Below are 15615 nucleotides of genomic sequence, written 5' to 3'. Positions count from 1 at the left end.
ATTTAAACTTATCCTTGTAAATGTCATGATGAAAGTATCAATGAATGGTTTTTAATGTTTAATTCATAAGTATATGTTTTGATATTAATTTAGAAGAATATAAAGCAGATTTTTAAAAATAATCTCTTTCCATTAGATTATGCACATTTAAACAATAAGTGGCTCAGGCAAAATAAGTCATTTTAATGTCATCTGTGATGGATTTTTTCTTGACAGCTACTGTAAATTACAATTACACTACTTCTCTCTGCACATGAAAGTAAGCATTGCAATAAATTATCTTTTATTTCAATCCATCATGTCTGCTTTTCAGAAACAGAAAACCTCAAATAAAAGTTCAGCACTATTGTAAGAAAAATACAGTAATTTGTGATCCAGTTTGAAACAAAAAAAAAATGTACTCCTCTTTTGGAAAACAGTTGTTGGCTTTCAAAAATATTACTAATTGTACTTAAACATTCCTTTTCAATTAGAGGGAATCCTTGAATTTGTGCATTCCTGCATCCAAAGACTACTGTTAAAATAAAAATCTGAAAAAAATAAAGTAAAATTCCATGACTTAGAAAATCAGGTGCCATTTGAGGTCCTTTAATTAGAGATGTGACCATATGGAAATCAGTTCTGTTGATAGAATTCATGTAGAAATAGTAATAAAACTATTTCCATGTGCATTTTTATTCCTTTAGAAGAGTGTGTACTTAAAAATAGTACTCCTCTGCCCTCTTGGGGAATGTATTCTTAGTCATAAAATATAGTTTAAATGTATCAAGAATTTTAATTTATCTAGACAAAACTTTTATTGAGGAAAACTATCCCATGAAAGGGGATTCAATTAAGAGAACAGTCACAGGATGAAATTCCTTAAGAGAGATTTATCTTTTAACTCTAAACCACACCTGAAACATGAACTGTAACACGGAATAATTTTCAAGTAAGTTGATAAACTACTTTTACACATCTCTCTCCTCCTCCCCAAATATTCCATATGAAGGGCTTCAAATCCCAAATGTGCTCAGACTTAAATAAAGTGAGCTGCTGTCTTAGAGAGTTTTTAGTTAAAAAAATCAGAACAGAAGAGCTAATACTCAGAGAGTTCTTTTTAGCAGATTTCAACAAAAAGAAGGCAGATTTCATCTGTGTAATATCCAAGGCAAGAAGACCTTCATGCTCAGAAATAGGTCACAACCCGTGATGGCTGGTTTTAAGGAGCAACCGTATGCTTTGTGGGCACCCCTGCCCACCCAACACTTCCACTTTCCCCAACACACTAGTCAGAAGCCTGCATGCTCCACTTTCCTGTGCCATAACTAGGGTTTCTAGTACTTGATTTCACTTTAGAGCAGACATTTGCTCCTATAGATCACTTGGATTGTCTCCATGAAGTTAGATTTAAGTCTTAGAATCATGTAAATTAATCTTGGGCTTCCCTTATATTCCAAAATAGAAGAACAGTACACAGTAGAATAGGAGAAGGGGCATGCTTTTCATCAGTAATTAGAAACATTAATGAGATTTTATTCCCTTCAGTCCCAGGAAGTATGTGTTAAAACAGCTAACTACCAATCCAAAAGGAAAATACCCTAAAAAGCAGACAGGAGTTTTTATTTAGTTCCTGAGAATCAACCATTGAGACAGGTACTCGACCAAGGAACTGAGGGAAATTTGTTCTGATCTTTTCCTCTTTCCACACAGCTGTGAAATCCTCTGACCTTGGCATCCATGACACATATATTCTATGATCCTCCTATAACCAAAAGTTTCAGCAGGATCCAGGCAGTAAATTGTTGTAGAATGCACTTAGTTATCTTTAGCCACCTAGTAATTGCACAGCTTCTTTTATGAAGAGGAATGAGAGATATGAGGGGGGAGGGACCCCAAGTGTTTTTTCATAGTGGGCTTTCTTCCTGTCCTCTCATCAGAAATTAAAATGAAGATTGCCACTGTAACACACATTCACAATGTAGCTGTGATGCTTGCCAATCAGTTAGAGCCTTAAAAATAGCTCATTTTTTTTTTAAGAAAAGAAAATAGAAGAACAGTTTATAATGAATCCTCTTAGAATTATTAAGGTTTGTTGGGACATAGCTATAATGGGTAGATGGGTAGATAAGACCTATTCTAACTGAAAAAAAAAAAATCTAGATCAGCATATCTTACTGAATAATCTCTCTTCCAGCCTCTATCTACTCTCCATCCTAAGCTTTTATTCAGGAATTGTGTGGGACAAATAGAAACAACTTGGAAAAGTTGTTATACCTCCTGTCCAGAGTGAAAAGACACACAGAAATAAGTATAACCATAAAGAACAAATTAAGAGATAAAAGCATTCACTTACCGTTCCTCTCAACACATGTATAGCTCACCTATTACTGTTACATGGAAATTAAATCTGAATGAGAGACTGCCCATCTGATATTTATGGTGACATCCTGGCCTAAGTGAAGACATTTTACAGGTCTGGAGATGAAGGTTAAAAATGTCTAGAGAAAAGTATTTTGACAGGAATGCTCATAAAGATGCTGACTAAATGCCTTTGAGTTTGTGGTAAACCAAACCAAAGGGCTGCTGAAAACTAGCTTGGGATCCAAGAACTTTGGTTTGGTTAAGAATTTAAATAGTAGTCCTATAAATCCCAATCCATTATTATGGTTAGGGTTAAGGCACTTTGCTCTTCATCCGCATGAAAATATAAATTGTTCATGGTATGTACATTCTTGTCTTTCTGGTGCTCCCAGAAATGAACATGTCCACCTGGTTTCAAAAACAACTTCTTAATCTTGTAGGTGAAGATTTTAGGGTTGGATTCTAAGATTTCACTTATATGGAATAAATGGAATCCAAAAGATTTGCATGTAGAAGTAACTAATGTAGCATTAAGAATTAGGAATCACAATACTAGCTTCTTCTAAGCATCATAGCAATTAAAAAGCATCTTTTATGAATTCTGTTAATGGTATAGGTCTTCAGTAGAAATCTCAAATAATCACAAAGTTTTGGAGTGCTTCAAGAATATTGACAAAGCAGATGTGACCTTTTGTATAAATGTGTCTGTAAAATGTTTGATGTTCTGAAATAGACCAGAATAAGCAATTATAGAAGTCACATTTCAGATCGTAAATTTTTTTTGTTTGGTTCCAAGTCAGTAATAATTTGTACAGTCTTTTAGTGAAACTCCATACAAATCAGGCAGGTTTGTATGACCTGCATTACCTGCACATACATCTTGGTTATATTGCACTGTATATGTGTGTATGCATACTCATTATCTAAAAGTGACCTTGTTTGAGTGCTGTACTAAAGTAATTGAAGCAAACTATTGTGTTAGCTACATATCTTTTTTCTTCATGTATCCAAAGGGAGTTGTTGCAAGCTGTGACAAAATATAAAATTTTTCCAGAATAATGAAAACAAATTGTTACCATATGACTCTAAATAGAACTGATTTTTTTTTTTCTTTTTCAGAGAATACTTTGAAGGGACTTTGTCTTATCTATATATGCACTTAAAATGATCCAATTTAATTCAGTATTTTGTTTGGTCACTTTTAAAGCCAGATAACTCATCAGAATGGTTTGCAAGTCTGTCCACATTTTGTGGGACATGGGATAGGATCTTACTTTCATGGACATCCAGAAATTTGGCATCATGGTAAGAAAGTTAGTTTGGGTGCTGCTTGTTGAAAGGAATCAAGATAAAGCAGTTTTGCTCCTGAATCTCTTGCTGGAACTTGGAATTCACATTGTCATCCTTCCCTATGAGGGTGTGTGTGTGTTGGGGGGTGGTCCTATTTAATCCTAACCAGCATGTTACTATGTTACTGAATTAGAGCCCAGCCATTTCAATCCCCAAATAAGGTTTGTTTTGCTTTTTGTCTTCTCCTGAAGGGTGATGGCTGGAAGGCGCAAGGGATATTTGTCTAGAAAAAGTTACTGAAAACAAAACACCACTGCATCAATGTCCCAGCAGCATGCACATATGACTGTTTTCTGTTTTTCTTTTTCTACCCCCTTCTCTAACTGCTGACTGTTGTGGTTAAACTTCATTACATCCTACACAGCGTTGACAGCTGATGTATTTAGCAGCGTGTACTCTTTAGTGATTCCTAGATTATACCCAGAGTCTCCCATTTTTTCACTGCCTGGATGTTCTCCCTACAGTGAGAAGGCAAGGGTGGGCCAGAAGAGGTGGGGGACTTGGGTTAGGCTATGAAGCAGTTCTGTGGAGTGTCCCCAAGAGGCATGCATACCTGGACAAGCACCAAAGGAAAGTTGATCCTGGCGCTTTGACCTGTGTCCTTCGGGGTGGGAACAGCCCCATAGAGGAACTACTAGCTGGAATCCACCCCCTGAAAGATCCCTAGACACTCAGCAGGTCAGAACTTCCTTTAGGCCAAAGAACTTCACCTGAGGCAGCTGTAAGAGGCCCAGGCTGGAGTGCAGAAAGGGCCTCTCAGGTGAGTGCCCCCCCAGTGCCAAGCCCTGGAAGTATTTCAGGTCACCCCTGTTCTTCCCTCCTACCAACCTGCCTTCCCTTTGTCTCAGTTCTCAAGATGTCTTCCCCTTTCCGTTGGGAGGTGGGAGCCAGCAAACCTCGGAGCAAGTGGCCACAGCAAGGGGACAGTGGAGAGGGGAGCCCAAAACGTGTCTCAAGCACCTGGGCTGCTCAGCCTTGGTGCACCCTTCCTAGGGGCCCTGACCCCAAGCTCAGAAAATGCAGAGGCTGAGGGCCTAGGGGCCCTGTGCTTAATCCCTGGGTAGCTACCACTCAAGATTCTAGAACCTCTTCCTAAAAGAAAAATAAAATGACCACTTTTTTGTGCAGCCTAACCCTTCTAATCCCATTTCTCTCTGTTCTTTCCATATCCCATCCCCACGCCCCACACTCGTATTTTTGTCTTACAGCGAATGACAGTGATCTACTCATGGAGGAGGGCATGGCGTTCACCATAGGTTAGTGCTAAGTTCCTCTTCAGAGAGCAGGGGCTCCCTGGCGCAGTGCAGCCGCGCTGGCCTAGGCCAGGCAGTCGGTGAAGGACTAATAAAGCCAATCAGTGTAATGAAATAATTCAGATGCATAGTAAATCTGATTAAATAATATCCTCTAGCCCCATCTTCCTAAATCAGATACTTACCGACACATTTAGGAGACGGCAGCCGTCCAACCTTTAATTCTGTTACCAACATAATGTGGTGTTTGGTTTTTTGTGTTGCTTTTTTGTGGGTTTTTTTTTTTCTTCTTTCATTAACACCCAGTAACTAGAGGCGATTATGTCCCTTGCTCCCTGTCAGCAAGTGGCATATACTCTCTGTTGACCCATTCCTGGCTGATCATGTGATTGGTGTCACCACCAAATTCCAATCACCTAAAGCCCCGAAGGCATCATATTTCTGACTGTGGGGCTTAATGGAGAAGCAATTAGAGTGAAATAAGAAAATTGTTATTTGCTGATTAATGAACATTTTGAGCATGTTTTAAAAATTCAAATATTTTAAAAAACCGACTGATATTTATAAGAGGGACTGGTGTTTGGGTGGTTATTATCCACAGGGTCCTAATTAAGTCTTGATTAAAATGCCCTTTTTTCTCTAAAAAAATTACGAACTAGGCAACTTCATACATTTTTGAATGCCATAGCGTTTCCTCTTCCTACTGTTCAGTTTGTAGCATACTATGTAAGCAACATCAATTATCAGCGCTTGCGAGATGACAACATGAACTGGTGGGGGGAAGCACTGGGAGGGAGGGGGGGAGAACCTTCTTATTCTTTTTTTTAAATAATCAGTCAAAACAATGTTTGACAAGAATCTGATTAGATCACTGCAGTAAATATTTTCCTTCTTACAGAGCCAATTGTAACCGAGGGATCCCCTGAATTTAAAGTACTGGAGGACTCATGGACTGTGGTCTCCGTGGACAATCAAAGGTGCTTGCTTTCTGCCCTGGTTGCTTTTAAATTGTATTGGAAGGGCAGGTTCGTCCCACGACACGGGCGAGCTGCTGATCCCTGCCCCGCCGGCGCTTGAGCTCGCTCATCTCTGTCTTGTGTGTTTCAGGTCTGCCCAATTCGAGCACACAGTTCTCATCACGTCGAGGGGCGCGCAGATCCTGACCAAACTGCCCCACGAGGCCTGAGGAGCAACACGAAGGTCGCAAGAGACCCGGGGCCCTTTTTCTAAAATTGCTGAAATCCAGCTGGAGAACTTTTAGAAGAAACTGGCTAACGGCAGGCCCTAGAGTAACCTACCTAGCACCTAGCATCGCCGGCTAGGGAAAATGCGGTAGGGCTTGGGAGCCGTTCCGAACACAAATCTGAAGCCCCGAAGTGGCCGTGCGCTTTCGGAGAGACGGATCCTGGAGCCAGTCTCTGTTTCCCAACGCGGGAAACGCATCTGGAAAGGAATGGGGACGCCCTCATTTGGAAGACTAGGAAGTCCTAGCAATGCATACTTTCCCCTTTCCCTATCCTTGATTCTGCCCGAATAGAAAGCGTTCACTCCTTAAAACCACTGTGTCTTACGTTAATTTTTGAGTCTCTGAACTTTTCACTCTCGCGCAGGAATAAAAACCTGAGCCTAGCTGTTACGATTTTTTTTTTTTTCTTTTTTTTGGTCTCTTTTTCCGCCCCCCTTGTGGGTTCCACATTGGCCGCCCCGGGGGCGCTGGCGGGGTCAGCTGCCCCTCAGCCCTTCCGGTTCTTTCCCCTTCATAGCTGCTTTGCGATGAAAAGATTAGCCGGCGAATGGAGGAGTTAGTTACAAACATTTCCTTGCCTCTAGACCAGGGGCCTGGGGTTATCAGTCCAAAAACTTGCCTTTTCTGGTCCCCTGTGGTTCCTTCTCCCTGCCCTCAAACTGCTCCGTGGGGCCATCCCAAAGGTTACTTTTGAGAGACCCTCTCACCAACATACAGAGGCAAGCTAAGGATTTTTCTGCTCTGGGAGTTGGAGCTTCAGCCCCACCTGCCCAGATGTGAGCAGTGTCAGGCGGGTATCCTCCCTAAATTGATCTCTCCCAACACTGGCTTTCTTCAGACCGGCACTAATGCACTGGAGACCCAGCACATCCCTTCCAGAGGAGACACGGGTATTTTTGAGGGCAAGGGCCTAGTCAGTTAGTCAGGATTAGAGCTGATGAGTTTAATTCAGCCTGCCAGCAGCTCCTCCTGCTTTAGAAGCGCGAAATCCAAGGGTCCACACTCTGAGTCTCCCAAGGCTCATCCCCATCCTGGGTACTCTGTCTTCCCTTACCCGAGCTCCTGGGGACCTCTTCACACCTGGGCTCAGAGGTGGAGAGGGTTGGATTTCTAGCAAGCCACGTACAAAGTAGTGTCCCCCTGGCCATGATTTTGGGGTATTCCACCGGTCAGTGGTTGTTTCTACTGTAACGGGTTATACAAAGCTGCCATCCACTAAATATAGATTGGGCTCAGCTCCAGAGCACCAAGGAAATGTGGACACCTGTCACTGCCATGACAGGTGGCCTCTGTGATAGGACTGGAGAGCCAGTTCATCTTCGTGACACTCAAGAGTGTGGGGAAAGTCATAGGAAACTGAGGCCAATGAGCAAGCTTGGAAAAGTGACTAGTTTGAGCTTTTCCCTGAATTTGGGATTCTCTTGGGCTTTCTTCCTCTCATCCAGGCAGAACTTGGACAGAGGTAATTCCAATTCTAGCAGATCTGAGAACTGGAAAAGATGAGGGAGGGGTTGAAGATTTACAGGATCCACGGAGAAACTTTAGGGGTGCTGAAGATTTAGCCAAGCAAAGGCCTAGAGACTGAGGCTGCTGTCCCCAGAACAACCCGAATTTTCTAGAGAGGAACAAGACCCAGATCACCTTAGGAGAGTTCTGCCAGAGATTGATTTCACTTCTTTCCTAGATTAGGCAGATTGCAATGAGTAGCCAATATCTTATCCACAGATCCATTTACCCCAAGATTCCCCAAGAATAATTTCATTAGGAATACAGAATTTTACCAGCCACTGGGATAACTCGCTGCTTATGCAGTAGTTTTTCCGAGGTGGAGGTATTTGTGGGACAGATTTATAATCCTACTTATTAAAGTGAGTAAAGTTTATTATATATGCATATATACTAGCACCAGCCAATAGTCAGCAGCTCTGTAGGAAACAAACTTGAATTAGATCGAATTCCATTAAACACGCTTTGAAGTTGAAGTTAAGAAGCAGATTTTAGAATACCTTGTCCAAGCCCCCACCCTCAACTCCGACAACTGAACTGGCCCCAAACCTCACCCCGGGTTGCAGGGTTTCCAGCCATGCGTGACTACTGCTAACACCACCAGGCGCCCGGTCCGTGGAGTCTCCAATAGGTTCTACTCGGAATCCGGGGCGCTCAGGAGAAATGGGAGAGTTTTGTTTCCTCTCCGAGATGGGACAGGCCAAGATCTAAGCAAAGCGGCGTTTCAGAACAGGTGTCGCCTCCGCGGTGGGGGTTGGAAGGGAGACACCCTGGGCTCTTAGGCGTAAGATCACACACTGAGCAGCTAGTCAAGGCCGGGCGTCTCGGAGCCCGAGGGCCCGGGTTCAGCCACCCTTCCCCGAACCTGCTTCTCTGGGGCTAAGAAATAATTCCGGAGTGTAGACACTCCTTCGCCCAGATATAATCAATTTTAAAAAATAAGCCAGGCTCTGAAACCGTTTCCCGTGCGGGTCCTTTGTTCCCCGGATCCAACCCGGTCCCCTGCGCTGCGACACTTGGATCCCTCCTCCAGATGTGAACCAGAGAGCCCTAGAGACCGTCGCGACCTGCGGCCGCCTCTCTCCCCTTCCCCCACCCTTCAGTTCTCTGGAAGAAGCTGGCCCGGGGCAGCCCAGCCGTCGGGTTTCCTCGCCCGTTGCCCCGAGTACCGGGAATCGCCAGCCCTGCTTCCCTCCTTCCCAATCCCGACCTCGCGCCAGCCGCGGAGATCACTTACGTGGGCAGGGCCCGCGAGGCGCGCGGGAGACAAGGGGCCAGGGCGGCATCCGCTGCTGTGCAGGGCGTACCTCACTCCACACCCCAAAACAGGCACTAGGAAAGAGCAATTAAAATCACAAGTGCAACACGGAAATCAAGAGAAGTGTAACGGCTGCGGGAGTTGTCTGGTGGCGGAGTCATTAGCTGGTTGTTGCTACAAAGCCTCGCCGTGTGCTTCGATGATTAAGGGGGAAAAGGGGGGGGGGGGGAGGAGAAAGTAAGAAAGAAAAAGAAAGAAAAATAATTTTAAACGCTGGCAAACCCGTTATTGGTTTGGAGGATTGGTTGTTTTGTTTTGTTTGGCTTTTGTTTTTCTTTTTGCTGCAACCACGCTGCCTGAAATATCTCTACCCCCAACATCGCACCCTTAAACCAAAGGAGAGGAATTCCGCGGGGCAGCAGCTGCTGCTACAGAAGTTAAAAAAGAGAAGCCCCTTCCGCTAATATCTGTAACGACAGCACCGATGTAATTTGTTTTGAATGTTCATTTTTATTGGTGTTCCCTCTGCCAAAATGTGCTTGATTACAGAGGTTTGTCCTGTGATCATTGCGCACTCTAGACAGGGGAAGGTGCATCGGCGAAGGTTCAGCTCAGGCCAGATCAAATCCCGGGCTGTTTAACGCTGAAAGGCTGCATGTTGCTATTAGTGTTAAATATATGGCTAATTATGCGTATGAAAATTAAACATCAGTGTTATGCTAATGGGGCGCCTTCAGCTGCGGATCCGAGCACTTGAGACTACCATTTAATCAAATGAATCAGTAACTAATACATCTGCACGTGTGAACTTTCACAAGATCATTTCCCCGTTCCCGTCACACCGCTAAATTATGAAAGAAATAATTATCAACACTTTCTAATTACCTAACAAAGTAATTTGGGATTCACCGTGGGGTTGGCGGGATAGGAAACCAACAGCCCCTTCGCAGCCAGCGTGGTGCGCGCCACGCCTCACGGGGGGTGGTGGCTGTGTGGTGGTGGCTGCGGGGTGAGGGGGGGGGCAGCTTTTGTGGGCTTTTCTGTACCTAGCGCTCCAGAAGATAGAAGGCGCCTTGGCAGCTTTTGCCCCCACTAGCCCTGCCCTGGGCTCGGTGGCGCCCGCTTTGGCCCTGGAGATGAGAATCCTGGGCGACCATGAGAGACGTGTCCACCGAGAGACACGCGAGCCTACGTCTGGCCTGGTTTTGCCGCGGGTTTTGGTGTCTCTCAGGACTCCTGCACCTCGGGTACTATCGCCAGACCCCAGGAGGCCGGAAAATGACCACCCGGCACCCGCGGCTCAAGCCGAACGGAGCCCGCCAGCTCCTAGGCTTCACTCTGCCGCGCCCTTGGGGCGAGTGAGCCGGGGCGCTCCGCGCAGAGGGAATGCAGAGGGAGGGGGAGGCGGAGGAAGGTTGGGAGGGAAAGAGGGGGTGGGTGTTGCGGGGAGGGGGGCGGTGCGGCAGCCTTTCCTGGGAGGAGAAGTGCGGGTTCCTGGCTCTCTGCTCGCACTGTTTTAATCAGACCGGTGCAGCCTCGAGCTGGAGTAGCCAGCTTGGCCTGGAGCAATGCGAGCGGGCCCCAGAGAGCGGCGGCGGCGCGGCGGCCGAGTGAGTGAGTTCGTCCGGAGGGCCCCAAACCCGCCCCCAGGGATGTGGCAGAGGGGACCCAGGCCAGGGAGGCGCGGCCAGGAGAGCGCTGCGTTAGGCACAAGACTCTCCGGAGGATAGCGCTCTGTTGCCCTCCTCCAGCGCCCGAACTGCGCGACTCAGCGTACGGGAGGCCGTGGCCGGGCTCCAGAGACGCCCTAGTTCTGCACCGGACGAGTAGCGATGGTTAGAAGAAGCGGTGCCCTGGGCCCCGGTGTTGGGGGCGGGCGGAGGGTGGGGACTGTAGGAGGTGGTGGGCGGCGGTGCCAACCCGCTAGTTGGTTCCTGGGAAGCAAAGCGCGCCGGAGAGACGGGAGGCTGAAGAGCCGCGGGCCGCGGAGGGCCCCGCGCGGGCGCCGCAGCCCATTGTGCGCCTCACGCTGCGCGCTCTGTTGCAGAGGAGCCCCGGCCTGGAAGTGTGGATGCGTCTCTCCGGAGGCCCGGCAGCCTCGCCCGCTCTAGTCCAGCGGAGCCGGAGCGCCTCGGACCAATCCCCGGTGATTATGCAAGACAGCGGACCAATCAGCTCCGCCAGCTCATGAATATTTATGACCTTGGCTGAGTCAAAGCTTTGAAGCGAGTTTGGGGAGCTCGGCAGCATCATGCTTAGACTTTTCAAAGAGACAAACTCCATTTTCTTATGAATGGAAAGTGAAAACCCCTGTTCCGCTTAAATTGGGTTCCTTCTTGTCCTGAGAAACACAGAGACCCCCAAAAGGGAAGCAGAGGAGAGAGAGACCCACACCCAGACCCCGCGAGAAGAGATGACCATGACCACCATGCCAGAAAGTCTCAACAGCCCCGTGTCGGGCAAGGCGGTGTTTATGGAGTTTGGGCCGCCCAACCAGCAAATGTCTCCTTCTCCCATGTCCCACGGGCACTACTCCATGCACTGTTTACACTCGGCGGGCCATTCGCAGCCCGACGGCGCTTACAGCTCGGCCTCGTCCTTCTCCCGACCGCTGGGCTACCCCTACGTCAACTCGGTCAGCAGCCACGCGTCCAGCCCCTACATCAGTTCGGTGCAGTCCTACCCGGGCAGCGCCAGCCTCACCCAGAGCCGCCTGGAGGACCCAGGTACGTGCGCCTGCCAGGGAGAGGAAGAGGTACGGAGGGAGGGAGAGAGGGAGGGGGGGAGAGAGAGAGAAAGGAGGGAGAGGAGAGGAGGAGAGAGAGGTGGGATGGGGGTGGGGAGGGCGCCGGAGCAGTGAAAGGTTTCGGGTATCAATCTCTGCATCCTTGTCATAGGAAAGAAATTAAAAAAATATATATCCACCTAATTTGCAACTATCCAGCAAAGGATAAATCCAAGAGCGTCCCCTGGCATTGGCTGGGCCTCTGGGCGGCTCCGTGCGCCAAGCACACAATGCCCTGCTGGAAAACAGAAACCCACATGTGCACGTATTAGTCTCGGTAATTATTTATTGCGTAGCGCTATAAACAATGTATGCAATTAAGGGTAATTAAACCTCAACTACCGCCTGCAAAAATAGCAAACTTTTCCTGCAAAGGCAGGAGCTGCGCGCCTGCCAACTGCCCCAGTCCGCCTGCAGCGCCCGGGGTCGGGCCCTTTGGACTTGGCCGGACCCTTCCCCGGCTTTCGGAGCTTCTTGAGTGATCTCCCTCCTGCTCCTTCCTCTGTCACCCCTCTGAGGTTGCTCTCGGCTCCCCACACTCAAGGCAGTCCCTCGCCTTAACAACGGCCCCCACTTCTGCTGTCCCTCCAGGGGCTGACTCGGAGAAGAGCACGGTGGTGGAAGGCGGTGAAGTGCGCTTCAATGGCAAGGGGAAAAAGATTCGCAAACCCAGGACGATTTATTCCAGTTTGCAGTTGCAGGCTTTGAACCGGAGGTTCCAGCAAACTCAGTACCTAGCTCTGCCCGAGAGGGCGGAGCTCGCGGCCTCTTTGGGACTCACGCAGACGCAGGTACCTCGCCGCTGCCCCACCGTGGCGCCGTGCAGGCCTCCCGCGGCCCACCTGCCCCCTGGAGCTTCATTTCTTGCTCTCTGGGCCTCGGGGGTCTGTATGCGTGTGTGTTTGTGTGTCCTGTCCCTCGCTCTCACAACATCTCTCCTTCCTCCCTAGTTTTCTCTGCCCTGGCTCTGTTGCTGCATTCTGTACTCCGCGCTGCCAGCCGCGCGGCCCTCCGTCCCTGGACAATCTGATTAGGGGCGCAAGAAGGATTTCCCTAGGCGTTTTGTTTGGGGACTCTGAGGTCACACGTGCCCGAACAACTGGAACAATAGACTCGGGGGTTAATCCCTTCTTTGCCTTTAAAGTGTATGACTAATCACTCGGGGCCTGGGCCCAAGCCTCTGTCTCCCTCCTCCTTACCGAGTTTGGTTGGGGCTGGGGGGAGATCCTTTCCTCCGCCCTCTCACCTACCAAGTCCCAGAGCCTGGAAGAGAAACGGACCCTTCCTTCCCTGTTTTCTTTAAGATTTTGGGGACCCCTTGGACGTTCTGATCACGACTGCCGCGGGTTTCCAACGTCCAGGCCGGGATTAGGAGCAGAGTTGGGAGATGCTAACTAAGGAAAGGTTGATTTGAGTCCAAACGAAAAGTTTAACAAAACCCGGTGGCCTCCTCAGTCAGCCCGCAGCTCACTCAAGGGCAGAGATGATGAAGCAAAGAGAAGGCGGGTCTCATTGCAAATAAATTTCCTCCACTTCTTTTCTCCACTCTTTTATTGATGTTCACACTGGAATTGAAGGCTCGGTGTTTTGTGGGCTCTGTGTCTTACCCAGACGATTGCCGGCCTCGGGCTGAAGGCCTGGATCCGGGCGCCGCTCACCACCACGCCCCCTGGCTCTCAGAGAGCCGCTCCAGTCGGCCTCCCGGGCTGGCGGTGAGGCCTCCCAGCCTTTGGTTCTTAGGCGGGAAGGACGACGTGTTTGCTTCTCCAGCAGGGAGCCTCCGGGTTGCGCAGAGCAGGGGGCCGGTGTGTGAGTGTGGGGGCTGGTATCCTCATATCCTCTCACGCTGTCGCACGGCTCCCTTATCTCCCCAGGACCAAGGTAGGCACAGTGGACCTAGACCGAGTCACGTTGTTGTCCGCTCTTGCAGGTCAAGATCTGGTTCCAGAACAAGCGCTCCAAGTTCAAGAAGCTGATGAAGCAGGGCGGGGCGGCTCTGGAGGGTAGCGCGCTGGCCAACGGCCGGGCCCTGTCTGCCGGTTCCCCGCCGGTGCCTCCCGGCTGGAACCCCAACTCCTCTTCCGGGAAGGGCTCGGGCGGCAGCGCGGGCTCCTACATCCCCAGTTACACGTCGTGGTACCCCTCGGCGCACCAAGAAGCTCTGCAGCAACCCCAACTCATGTGAGGTGGCGCGCCCGCACCCGGCCGCCTCCTTCCCGTCTCCCACGGCCCGGGCCCCTCCCGCCTCCCGGTCCATCCACCCTGTCCGCGTGCCCTGGGGCTGGAGGAGAAGGGCCCAGAGGGGAAGAAGAAGGAACAATGAAGGCAGGACGCCCGCCGCCTCCTCGGAGTCTCGCGCGTTCTGGCCCGGCGACTTCCCCGGTGCCCACGCCCGACCTCGGCCGCGCAGTGACAGCAGAAAGCGGCCTGGAAGCGCAGGTACAGCGGTCCGAGCCAGCGGGCAAGGCAGCCAGAGCCCGCCGGACCCGACCGCCGACCCTCAGCTGTGTGGGGCTATCAGGAAAACAAAACCATGTAGAAAAAGCAAAAGCTCTTTTCTGTCCTGTCCGTCTCTTGTCTCCTTTCGCTCTGTATCTGTGCGCTGACGAAGTCGAGATTCTCGTCCGTCCGCTGTCCTAGTTCTTCGGCCTCTGAAACAAGTCATCAGGTCGGAGGAGGCTTGGTCCACCGGGCCACCCAGTTCCGGATACTGGATCGTTTTGTCTTTTCGGACCTTTTCCTGGGCCTGCCTAACCATCGGCGTGGCTCGTTCGGGGATTGGGGGAAACGAGGGGAGGGGGTTTTTATTTATTGAGAAATGGACTTCTCCTGAGGCCGAAGGAAGGTTCGGCCCATTCACGATTTTGCGGGGCGCGAGGAGAGCAGGGTCCAAACGTACCCATTCCTTTAAACGCACTCGGAAAAACGAATGAGGAGGACCTGGTGATTTTTAACTTATACAGTAACTTTTGTACTTCGCTGGTATGGAGAGGTTGGAGCCGAATGATTTGCATTTTTTACATGTCCCGTATTATTTTAAAAAAAGAAGAAAATAGAGAAAGAAATGAAGCCAACAAAATTTCCTCATCTCGAGAAGAACGTTTGATCACTTTACCTGGTTAAGGAGAAAGATCCTAATTCTTTCCTCGTGGGGAGAGAGCGCGCGCGAACTGATGGGCAGGGAGAGAAAAAAAAACAGGCAGGGTGCGCCAATGCCCTAATGCCAGGGGTAAAGTAAGATGAAAGCAGCTTTACAACAATCCCCAGAGGCTCGACCACAGAGCACCACCTTGAATGCACAGTCTCTGGTGCAGGATCTATTTGCTGTACATATTATTATTGTTATTATTATTGTTCTGTAAACATGTTGCACAAACTTAGCTTTTTTCCGTTCTGTTGTGTGTGGCTGTAAAACCCAATGCTTTGTGAAATGAGAATCTTGACATTTTACTTGTGAAATTTGGAAAATGTGATCAATTGAAATCAACCGTGTTTTGTGTTCTCTATGTCAAAGTTTAGTTTTATATTGAGAATGTTAACTTATTGCTTTGTACCTGGGGGGGGAAAGAACTTTGTAAATAAGTTATAAAGTTTCTTTGAGACAGTAAAATTATGGTTTCAAGAAAGAGTTGGCTGTCTGGTGTGCTGTGTGAGGGGGTGCTGGGGCCCCACCAGCAGGCTCCCACCTCTGGGGACAGAGAAGACAGGGGCAGCCCCTCCTGGCTCCAGGCATAGCAGGATAACAGCAGAGGCCTGTGAAGCCCCTGCTAGAACCATTCCTCAGGCTGAGCTCCTGCCCATCAAGGGTCTGACCCCCGCTTGAGTGAGAGGGTAGTGGCAAGTGTCCCCCGGAAGGGGAGTCAGGAAGAGGTGC

At 48.9% G+C, this 15615-nt stretch overlaps 2 protein-coding genes across 3 annotated transcripts in view; both read left to right on the top strand.

The window, feature by feature from the left end:
• METAP1D (methionyl aminopeptidase type 1D, mitochondrial) overlaps nt 1–6582 on the top strand; it is a 71408-nt gene extending 64826 nt beyond the window's left edge. For both annotated transcript variants that reach the window (XM_061135074.1, XM_061135075.1), the window contains 4 exons: nt 3551–3648; nt 4902–4949; nt 5845–5923; nt 6054–6582. In XM_061135074.1, the coding sequence (XP_060991057.1) occupies nt 3551–3648; nt 4902–4949; nt 5845–5923; nt 6054–6132 (304 nt within the window). In that variant the 3' untranslated portion in view covers nt 6133–6582. The remainder of the gene's footprint in view (nt 1–3550; nt 3649–4901; nt 4950–5844; nt 5924–6053) is intronic.
• A 4681-nt stretch (nt 6583–11263) lies between these two features.
• Nucleotides 11264–13926, top strand: DLX1 (distal-less homeobox 1). Its single transcript, XM_061135681.1, has 3 exons — nt 11264–11682; nt 12333–12532; nt 13672–13926. Exons 1-3 carry the CDS (start codon nt 11370–11372, stop codon nt 13924–13926), a joined length of 768 nt encoding a protein of 255 aa, XP_060991664.1. The 5' UTR covers nt 11264–11369.
• The last annotated feature ends 1689 nt before the right edge of the window (nt 13927–15615 follow it).

This window comes from Dama dama, chromosome 33, assembly GCF_033118175.1.
Source record: "Dama dama isolate Ldn47 chromosome 33, ASM3311817v1, whole genome shotgun sequence".
Taxonomy (NCBI): domain Eukaryota; kingdom Metazoa; phylum Chordata; class Mammalia; order Artiodactyla; family Cervidae; genus Dama; species Dama dama.
Note: the sequence above shows the minus strand (reverse complement) of the source record. Positions and strands in the feature narration are given on the sequence as shown.

Coding starts and splice junctions, on each gene's coding strand:
- DLX1 (XM_061135681.1), top strand. CDS start 11,370: ATGACCATGACCACCATGCCAGAAAGTCTCAACAGCCCCGTGTCGGGC. Junction 11,683..12,332: donor GAGCCGCCTGGAGGACCCAG/GTACGTGCGCCT, acceptor CTGTCCCTCCAG/GGGCTGACTCGGAGAAGAGC. Junction 12,533..13,671: donor TGGGACTCACGCAGACGCAG/GTACCTCGCCGC, acceptor CCGCTCTTGCAG/GTCAAGATCTGGTTCCAGAA.